At 38.4% G+C, this 11,266-nt stretch overlaps 1 protein-coding gene across 1 annotated transcript; it reads left to right on the top strand.

Moving 5' to 3' along the window:
• The first annotated feature begins 800 nt into the window (after positions 1-800).
• Positions 801-2,206, top strand: LOC137264856 (sex peptide receptor-like). The gene has a single exon (XM_067800202.1). It carries the CDS (start codon positions 871-873, stop codon positions 2,161-2,163), a length of 1,293 nt encoding a protein of 430 aa, XP_067656303.1. The 5' UTR covers positions 801-870; the 3' UTR covers positions 2,164-2,206.
• The last annotated feature ends 9,060 nt before the right edge of the window (positions 2,207-11,266 follow it).

Here is an 11,266-nt window from a genome sequence, read left to right as displayed (position 1 = left end):
ATATTTGAAAACTGCACTAGGCATGTTGTTCTGGGACATATCCATCAGATTTAATTACCACATATCTGATTGATTTTGTGTATTTTCATATTAATGCCCCTGTTTATCTTCCAACTGACAGTTTAATGTGTATTTATCTCATCTGTAGTGACTGCACTTACATTCCCCATTAAACTGTCAACAATATATCATTAATATTAGAACTAAAATTGTTAATCTGAATGTGGGTCTTAACTGCATAAATCAGACTTCTCATTTGAGGACTGATGATGTGAGTGAGTGAGTGAGTTTAGTTTTACGCCGCTTTTAGCAATATTCCAGCAATTTCACGTTGGGGGACACCAGAAAATGGGCTTCACACATTGTACCCATGTGGGGAATCGACTGTGGGTCTTCAGTGTGACGAGCAAACACTTTAACCACTAGGCTACCCCACCGCCCCCTGATGATATGAGTTGGGGCTAGTGGAATGGAATAGTATAAACCATTATTCTGCTTGCAAAATGCAAGTGGAATAGTATAAACTAGAAAAGTGTTACCTGATATGTTTGCAGGCTTGTGCTAAGACATGTTTGGGGGAATAGTATAGCCTGCCTCCATGGCTGCGTAGTACCATAATTTCTGAAAATAGTATCTGCTGGTCACAAGGTCCCAATATTCCTATGTAATTCCTATAACCAAATTCAGCTCACTCACAGGAGACATTCATTATGACAACAAGCCATAGACAGCCATCAGACATCACATTTATGAATTCATAATATGTAGTTCCTTTCTTCCATTTCAGAGTTGATGACAGCCTTGATTATGCTCCTGTCCCAGTGAGGAATTAACAGTTGTCTGCCCACTGTGACCATCCCCTTGTCCACAATGACGACCTACTCTGGTCACAACACAACAGGGAGCTTCCTCCATATTGCCTTCTCCCCTTACAGTCCTTTAACCACAGTCAACCCCAACATGACCACAGAACCAACTCCAAGCCCTGATGGACCAAACTGCACTGCAAAATACATTCCTGGCGTACTCAGTGAATCAGCCTCCATTGGTCTGGATTCCTTTAGCAGCAGCTATGGACATTATCATGGCTACGTCAGTGCCATTGTTTGCTTCTTTGGAATGATGGCTAACATTGCCAACATCATTGTGTTGACTCGCAAGAATATGATCTCATCCACAAACACAATATTGATGTGGCTAGCTGTTGCCGATCTGCTCACGATGATGTCCTATTTTCCATTTGCTATCCACTTTTACATCCTGCGTGATCCACAACTGCCCATGTTCCACACTCTCTATCATGGCTGGATCTGGTTCCTGATGTTTCATGCTAACTTCAGCATTGTGTGTCACACTGTGGCAATATGGCTGACAATTGCTCTCGCTATATTCCGTTACATTTACATATGTATGCCCACTAGGGGCATAGTGTACTGTAGTCTAAGACGTGCAAAAATTACAATATTCATAGTTTATTTTCTAACTTTTATTATCTGTATCCCAAATTATGTCATTAATCGTATAGAGAAAATGACGAGGGAGGAGATGCACTCACTGTATGGCATGCCAATGCCAGAATCAGGCAACGGAACTGCAAACCATACCCAGGACAAAGTGTATTTTCCTTATCAGTGGAGAGGATCAGAAGTTGCTGAGATCATTCTACAGATCAACAACTGGATCCAGGCGATCTTCATCAAACTGATTCCGTGTGTTATGCTGATGACACTCACAATTCTGCTTGTCCATGCAATGCACAAAGCCTACCGCAAACGTATGAGGTTAAAATCAGAAGGACGCAAAGCTGAGTCTGACAAACATGGTGAACACAACCGTACGACTGGGATGTTGCTCGCTGTGGTGGCACTGTTCATGATCACCGAGTTACCCCAGGGTCTTCTGTCTCTGATGAACATCTTTATCCCATGTTTCCAGGACAAGGTATACAACAGGCTTGGGGACCTCCTCGACATCATGGCTCTCCTCAATAACTCGATCAACTTTGTCCTTTACTGCACCATGAGCAAACAGTTCCGAGACACGTTCATGGAAGTTTTCTGTCAAGTCTGCACTAAAAACAAACCAGGCTGGCTCAAACTTAAGGTAGTCTCATCCACCAATGGGAACTCAAGGTCATCTGAGACCAATCACACACATGTTTAATGATCTCTCGCTGATAGGTACAAACAGAGATCATGCAGTTAGTTCATCAGTGAGATCTCTAAAGTTTGCAAAGAGGAAAGTGGAACCAGCGAACTTTGGTTGATGGAAGTGGGTGGTTACCATGGTTACCTTTCAAGGAAACTTGTTCATTTTGAAGACTGAAGACAGTGTAAGGAAATGGTAACCAGTGGAGTGTGATAGTGGAAGTGTTCATTTGGATAGACGAAGTGGCTGGTTGACATACTGTTCCTGGAAACTATCATTGCAGATGTCAGGTATGGAAAGGTGATTCACTTGAACTTGATGTCAGAAATAGAACTACAAACTGAAAGGTCACAGATGTGACCACATAATCTCAGTAGGTTGCTGTTCCTGTCTGGACATAGAGTAACAATGATCTGACAGCTGTAACTACGAATGAATTGGCCTTGAACTTGAACAATGAATATTGAACACATAGTGTGTTGGAAATCTACTGGGAAGTTCAAGACTTGTGGATGTGTTCTAAGTATTTTGTAGCCAGAGTGTGTACATTGGACTCAGATGTTTGAAGGTTTGTGAAGTAATGATGGCCGCCAGACCTGATTTAGTGTAGAGGAATCTTTTATTTCTGGCAGGCTTGGGAAGTGATGATAGCTTGTTTCTGAGGATTCACACTGGCAAATTATTTGTTAGAACTAATGATATGATATTTGGATAATGGCATGTGAAACAGACACACAGCTTGGATATTTCCACCAGAATGCCTTTTGATTCTTTGGACTTGTTACTGTATCAAAACGATTTCAGGGAACTGATGTGCACAAAGTATTGGGTGATTGGTACATGGTTCACGAGCAAATACTTCAGTGCCATCGTCCTGCAGAATGCTGTCTGCTTCATAGACAGGATTGGGATGCGTAATACTTCACCCAGTGTCCAAGTGTAAACTGGACCATATCTAGTTGCTTGGACTTGAAGAAACATTGTCCAAATGAACATATCTGACCTAACTTTTGCCATTATGTTGAAAGTCTGTGAATGATAAGGTGGCAACATTGTCCTGCTGGACAGACATCCCTGAAGTCCTGACTCCTGCTGTCTCTACGTGGTAACAATAAAGTTCTTCTCACAGTGTTACTATGGTGACTAACACCGTATGACCCCTTGCTGTGTTCTGTTACCTGCTAGAGCAGCATGATGTTTGACTGGACTTCAACGATTTCTACCAGCAGCAAAGCCACCATTTCTTTCAGCAACAAGACTCATGGAGAAGATGTTTGGTCCAGCTAGAGTGTCTTCTGCTAGCAACAAGACTCTTACATAGCTAAAACCTCATATCCACATGAGGATTCTACCAGCAACAAGATTTTTGAATGAGATAAAGTTCATCTTAACAAGGTGGATTGTGTAAGATAGAAGACTATTTCAAAGGAAGGAACATGTCTCTCAGCTTTGTGAGCAAGACTTGTTTGGCTAAGGTCATTGTGTTTGGTGATATCTGGCAGAAGCAAAACTGTTTGACTGGAAAATAGTTTGTCAGGCTTTCTGCATTTTTGCGGAAACCATACCATGTCAACTAACATCGGCACTTTTTAGCTGAAGCTATATAGACCAAATATTGTGTAAAAATGAGGTCAGAACTGTGCCCAAGCTGTCAACGCCTATACACTCTAGTGATAAAATGGTTTAATAAATAAACTCAGTTAAATGGAAAATCTCGTCAGTGAGTGGGAAGATAGAAATGGGGATGCCATTGGAGAATGGTACACTTCCCCCTCCCCTCCAAAAGATGGAAAGTATATTTTATGCTGTGGCACACAAGTGTTGACATATAATTGTATATAGATATAGGTAAGCATGTTGGTGTGTATAGCCTATAACAGGTGAAGATCATGTTTGTTTTATTTATATTGTCTACAGATGTTGATAATAATTTCCAGAGAACATCATTTTTCTGTTGCAGTGATACAGTAGTTTCATCAAGATGTACATAAGAAAGATTTAAAGTTTAATCTTGTTTTGAATTAATTATAAAATCTGCATTTAGAAAAATGTGCACCTTTGACTTATTTTTAACTGCAGTATATACAGTTTTATTTTCTTTATAATTTATTGGTCACAAACGCTTATATCTCTACCAAGCATACTGCAATATATATTTGATACAGGTTTTTGATGTAGTGAGTTTGGCTGTGGTGAGCATGGCCATTGTGGGTGATTTTATGGCACTTCACTGACTTACTCTTAGCAATAAGACATTTTCTTCTGGACTTGTATAGACCTAAACCTTCTGTGTCAGATATTACTGACTCTTACTTTTAGTTATTTGATGTTATGAGTTTTTCGTTACAGGCATGTCATGAAATATTCAATTTGTTTTGCAAAGTGATTGTGCGAATATTATGACAATCACAGTTTAATTAGCATTTTAAAATCTTTGGTTATTGGTTGAAACTGTATAGAAATGCACTGTACAGGAAATCATTTGGATATTTACAAGTTCTACTCTATTTTCAAAGAACTGGTCATTTTAACAAACTCAGCAATACAATGTTTTTGACACTGCTATAACTAATCGTCAGTTGCAAGTTTATTTTAACATCGTTTTTATTTTAAATTTTGAACAACTTTTTTATAAACCGATTTTCTTTATCTATCTCATCAATAATTTGGCAATATGAATGATTATGTATTTGTACTTGACAAGTTACATATCATCAGTACCATGCACTTGTATCTATATAATCCATCAGCATAGTTGTGTCATACTGTTTCTAATCTATGTTTTTTAATACCCTTTTTTTATGAAACTTGGGAAGGATGAAATCTGAGCTCATCAGCTAATAAAACTTAAATGTTTCAGTAAAGAAAGGAAATAATAGAAAATTTCAAATCCAAAGCTTTCTTTAAAATAACCAAGTCATAATTTTTTTGTCTATTAATTTATGAAGAGACAGAAAAAGGGTTGTCTCCCTTTCATATGATAATAGGTTTGAATCCAAATTAACAATTTACACTGGTTGTGTTTCAGGTTTCACAGCATAATCCTTAGCTTGAGGGTTTCATCATCTACTGGTTTTGTGTGAAGGTACATCCTGTCATATCAGTAGAATAATGTCCAACAGGCATTAAGCCCATCTTTCGCACTAGTGGGGATGGTGACATAGCCAGGTGGTTAATGCATTCGCTTGTCACAAAACCTGGGTTTGACTCCCCACATGGGTACAATGTGTGAAGCCCATTTCTGGTGTATGTAGCTATGATGTTGGTGGATTATTGCTAAAAGCACACTTACTAGTGGTTGAATTAACTCTGTAAAAACCTGTACGACAATATACACTATGTAGTAAGTGATGTTTGATTTTGGTTATTATAAGTGAAAACCCCCCCCCCCATATTTCTTACTATTTAATACAAAGCCTTCACAAGCATTGCCATGAATCCTAGGATTTCAGATATTGTGATGGATCAGGAGACATTTATGATTTGATTTATATAGATATTTTTGATCTAGCAGAATATCAGCAGCAACTATTTTTGTATTAGATATGGCAGGTAGATCATCCTTAAGACATACAGATGTGACATTAAACCCATTAGGTCAGAAAACAACTGTGCACATAATGTATATATTTGAAAGCGTTTCTATATCTTGACTTTACTCATTTATTGAGATATACTGAGGGAAACAAGTAACACCACTTCATTGCAGTGTTCCTTTATTTATTCTCAGATACAACAACACATTCAAAGCTGGTTATGAAGACTGGAAAAAATTTAAAGAACACTTGAATTTTCCTTGGTTCCTTTAATTGTTTCTTTCAGTATGTGTTGATGAGTCAGCTTTTATCATTTGCAAGTTTCATATAAACACAGGTTTTTTGAGGAATGAAGCATTAGCATAACATTAAAATTTCAGAATAAAGTTGTTAGTAGTATTGTGGAATACTGCATAATTTGTTTCTAAATGTTTGATGTTATAGATCTTGTGATGTATTAAATTGACCATTTTGTGATATTGGTTTCTGATAAATGTTCATTTAGTGTTTATTTGTTATAAATATATTTGTCAACTAAAATATACTGAACAAAATATATAGGGTATCATGAATATTTTGTGTGATATTTTTATATAATTTCGTACAAGGTCGTACAACAAAACAATTTCCCCTGTAATATTAATGAGCACGAAATGTTTGTTGTCATAAACAAATGATCTGATTTTACAACAAACGTCATTGCAGCGTGTAGATGTCACTTTTGATCTGTTTCAAATCAACAAACAATTCTTATGTCAGTAGATATTACCAGAAAGAATTATGTAATTATGAAACTACACATCTTTAAGATTTTGCCCTCTTTGGATGACAGTCAGAAATTAGTTTGATGAACATGGGCGATATTCTATGAACATATGCCTACTTTATTGTTATAGGGCCCTTAAGTAAGTCACGACACCTCATTACCTTGTTTAGTACTTCCGGTAGCAAACCATGCTTCATACTGTTTCACATGGTCCTTTAGTTGTCAGGTGATGGAAAGGAACCAATGATCCTTGACAAAATAACAAATTTCCGATCTAACTATCCAAAATTAGCCAATGGTGGTGACAGCCATGCTTGGTTGTACATTTGGTCCAGTCTAGTAAAGTAATATTTGGTGGTCACACAATTTTGAAGCAGAGCTAGTTCTTGAATATATGCTTATCGCCAGAAATATGGTACCAGAAGTAGCGCCTCACGATACTTACGGGCCCTATTGATGTAATGGTTCTGTATACCTGCTAATACCATTATCACACAAGTGGTACATTTCCTTGCTCTACTCTGAAATGTCAGTTCATTGTAATACAGAGGTAGCAAATCCATAGAATTATCTTATAGATAGATACACTTAGATTTGAAAATTGGTAGTTCAGTTTTAAATAATGTAGAGTAGTTATACTACAGAACATGTTTGTTGGAGGAATTAGAATTATTCCCAGGTACATGGTCTTAACAGAATTTCGACATGGGACAAAATACAATTACTGGTTAGCTCAAAGGCTGTTCACTGTTAAAACTTACTAAACCTCATTTTACCTAATTAGGTGTGAAGAAAAACACCTGTCACCTTTTCTCCTGGTGTAGACTGTCAATAAAACATTTCATAAATATCATCCTGAATATTTCAATCTGAATGGTGACATGTTTGAAAAGTATTTGTATTTTAAGAATATAATGAAGCTTGATTAAAGTGAGATGCAAAGATGACACCATATCTCAACAGCTTTAATCTGCGCTATCATGTAATGATCAAGCTCTGTTAGGATTGTTCACTGGGGTTCCTCAGCTGCAGGGATCTGCCAGTCCTGGTTTGAATCCCTAATTCACCCATTTAGATACCTCAGTTTGTCAGCAAACCTGTTTTTCTGTTTTACTACTGAAATGTAGCCTTTCATTCAGTGCCTGCAAATAAAGCACAAGAGGTGGTCATACATGTCCTCACTGTCCTGGTGTACCATCAAACACTCTAACTACCCAGGTTTCACTGGTGCATGATCAAACAATATCACTTCCCTGCCTATGTTGGTGCATGATCAAACAATATCACTACCCTGCCTATGTTGGTATGTGATCAAACACTCTCACTACCCTGCCTATGTTGGTGCATGATCAAACACTCTCACTACCCTGCCTACATCGGTGTATGACCAAACACTATCACTACCCTGGCTGCATTGCTCTTTGATCATATCACATAACTGCACTGGTGTTTGATGAAAAGGCACCATTACCCTGGTGTTTGATAAAAAGCCATCACTACCCTGGCTGCACCGATGTCAATCAAACACCGTCACTACCCAGGCTGCAATGACATCAGCCAACTGCACTGGCATTGACCAAAACCCATCACTACCCTGGTTGCATCAGTGTTTGATCAAATACTTTAACTACCCTGGCTGTCCTGGTGTCAATCAAACACCATCACTACCCTGGCTGCACTGGCAATGATTAAAACTTATCGCTATCCTGGTTGCACTTGTGTATGATCAAACACTTACACTTGCACTTACCTACACTACCCTGGTGTTTGATCAAAAGCCATCACAACCCTAGTTGCACTAGAGGAAGCTGAAACACCATCACTACCCTGGCTGCACTGGGAATTGATCAAGACCCATACAACCCTGGTGTCAATCTAACAAAATTAACTAAATAAATAACAACTCACCAGGGTACTGTACTAAAAGGTGATAGACTGCTTCAGGAAGTGATCAGCCTAGAACACTGCATGACATCTACCATGTAAATGCTTTACGTACCATCCCTACAATATGCTCCGATGTTGACTTGTATTGAAGACATTTGTTGATTATACAGTATGGAGTCCCATCTAAATCTGACCAGACATGTATATTTAGTAGTGCTCTTTCGTTATTTGTTGTTGATAGTGTAAATATATTTTGCTGTTTGTACAGTTTCAGAAATTAGCGGATGTTACCCAATTGTAAAATTGTGATTATATTGTTATGTACATTGACAATCACAATCACGGACATGTTGATTAGGTGAATATAGCCAAATTTTTTGCTTACACAATGTCTTCAATTTGTACTAGTTTCTTTACAAGTTAAGCACTTTCTTTTGCTGATGTAATCAGTAATAATAGTGTTGCATTTATACGAATAGCTGCAAGGTTAAAGGAGTAGTACCCAGAATACCCTTAAATCCAATATGGAAGCAGTGAGGGGATCAGTATGTCTGTACTGAGACACCAGAGTGTAGCTTAGGTCCTCCTCATCTGGAATGGCCTGGTCGTTGAAGATCATGCTGTGAGTTGCATCCCTCAACCCCAGCGTTCTGTCATGACCACCTCCTTGTGGGTTTCAAGAGGTAAAGTGACAGTAGAGTAGTCTAGTGGTTAAAGTGTTTGGTTGTCATGCCAAAGACCTGGGTTTGATTACCCAAATAAGTACAATATGTAAAGCTTATTTCTGGTGTCCCTTGCCATGATATTGCTGGAATAATGCTAAACCTAAAACTTACTCGTGGGCGTCCCACACTGTACCCATTTTGAGGAATCAAACCCAGCTCTTTGGCATGATGAGCACATGCTTTAACCATCAGACAACCCCAGTCCTGAACAATACACTAAGTGCTTAAATATTTGACTGGTCTCGAGTTCTGGTCACAAGATGACAATGATCATTGCTAAAAGTAGCCTTTCAAACGTTTTAGGTGAATATGTAGTTATGATTCCCAAATATAAATACAAGACTCTCACACCATTTTCACGGAGATAAATCTCAATTAAAAATATGACATGAACTCTAAGCTATACTTACTATCTTCTGGTAACAGGGAGCTAAATATATCAAATGAGTATATTGATGGCAACTTCTTTACTGTATCACACAACATTTCTGGGCTACTTCTTGCCCCTTCTTCAGGTTGTTTTCTGAGCTAATATGAAAAAGTGAGTCTTTGTCAAGAGATATTCATTGTGAGAGGGAATCAGAGGTGGCTGTTATCTCAGTGTGGGTGCATTCTTGTAGTACTGGTGCCAACAATATGAACCCAACAGCAAAACTATCAGGAAGTGTTGACAATGGGCCACTTATTAATTCCACCATTCTGGTGCATGCTTCTTCCAAAATTCGGAATAATTAATAAGGTATTGTGTTTTGTTTTGTCACTTATCAGAAAAAAGATGAAGAAATTGGTTTGTGATATCTTAGAATGTCAGTTACCTTGGTTACTAAAATTCATTCAGTTCTCAAATTCTTTGGTTGATGACACAGTCACACAACTGGCCAAAAGTAGATTGATTCTTCCCTGTACAAAAGTTATTGCTAATTTTGGAAATGTTTAAATGATGTGCTGACACCACAGCAACTGGTAGTTGTAAGGGCAACAGCATAATCAGGCCTGAAAGAGCCAATGGAAGAATAAAAGAAATTTTACTCTCACCAATGGACACAAAGTGACTTAGTTTTCAATCTACTTCATCTTAATACAGCTGTTCACAATACCAAACTCATCTGATTTCTGAAGAAAGATTTAAAACTTGAATCTCACCCAATCCTCACAACTGAATTTCAATGAAAATGGTTTGAGTCTTCTCACATTTATATCTCACGTTACACATCTCCTCTGAGCTGGGAACTAGGGCTTGTATAGTTTGTGACACCATAGAAACTCACTCCTGCGTGAGAGAACACTGCATGTAAATAACGTAACCTTGTATCATGTATGTGAGTAGCCAGTCGACACCATTGTCAAACTTGAGTGCCTGTCACCTTAATGTCAGTGATTGTATTGTAGACATGTCCAGTCAAAATGCAATAAATCTCTTCAATAGAATACTGACCTTATTTTTTTTTTATCCGAATGAAGTGGTTGCAAAGGAGTGAGTGAGTTTTTCGCTGCTTGATGAAATATTAGAGCAATATCACAGCTGGGGACTTCAGAAATGGGCTTCAAACATTGTGCCTATGTAGGGCACCAAACCCAGACCATAAGAGTGACAAGCAAGCTTTAACCACCAGGCTACCCCACCGCACTGGTTTGAAAGAAAGTAAATACATTGTAACCTGTCAAAACCGGCATCTGACTCATCCAGCAAGTTGTCAACACTGGCATAAAATCCAAGTCCTTTCCTTGGCTTGTACACTTGTCATCAGCTCTGCAATCCGGCACATTGCCTGAAACTGATTATCTAGCCTCATGTAAGAATCTCGAGTTTTGATTAGTCCACGTGACTCTGATAAAATACCATGTACATCCATCACGATCCGCCAGCGGGAGTATATGACTTTTATACTCCCGCTGCGAAAGTCATATCCTCCTGCTACGCCTCAGTGACGACAAGAGAAGTGAGAAAAGCGTGCATCGACAAGCCCTTAGTAACGTGCAGTGCATTGAGGTCAAACGATCAGCTTGTTTCAACATGGCAGCAAGTCGATTCGATGCGTGTTGTTTTGTTTTGATTTAGTCAAAACATTCAGCTAGATAAATGCGTTATCACATCATGTCTCAGGAAATATGGGGTTTTATCAGTCCCTCGTAAGGTTGTATTCCCCTTGCCTCCGACTCAGGGAATACAACCTTACGAGGGACTGATAAAACCCCGTATTTCC

The sequence above is a fragment of the Haliotis asinina genome, chromosome 15, assembly GCF_037392515.1.
Source record: "Haliotis asinina isolate JCU_RB_2024 chromosome 15, JCU_Hal_asi_v2, whole genome shotgun sequence".
Lineage (NCBI taxonomy): Eukaryota > Metazoa > Mollusca > Gastropoda > Lepetellida > Haliotidae > Haliotis > Haliotis asinina.
The sequence above is the reverse complement of the archived record's forward strand: the minus strand, read 5'-3'. Positions and strand labels throughout refer to the sequence as shown.

Bases quoted from the DNA above. Each gene is read 5' to 3' on its own strand.
- LOC137264856 (XM_067800202.1), top strand. From the start codon at position 871: ATGACGACCTACTCTGGTCACAACACAACAGGGAGCTTCCTCCATATT.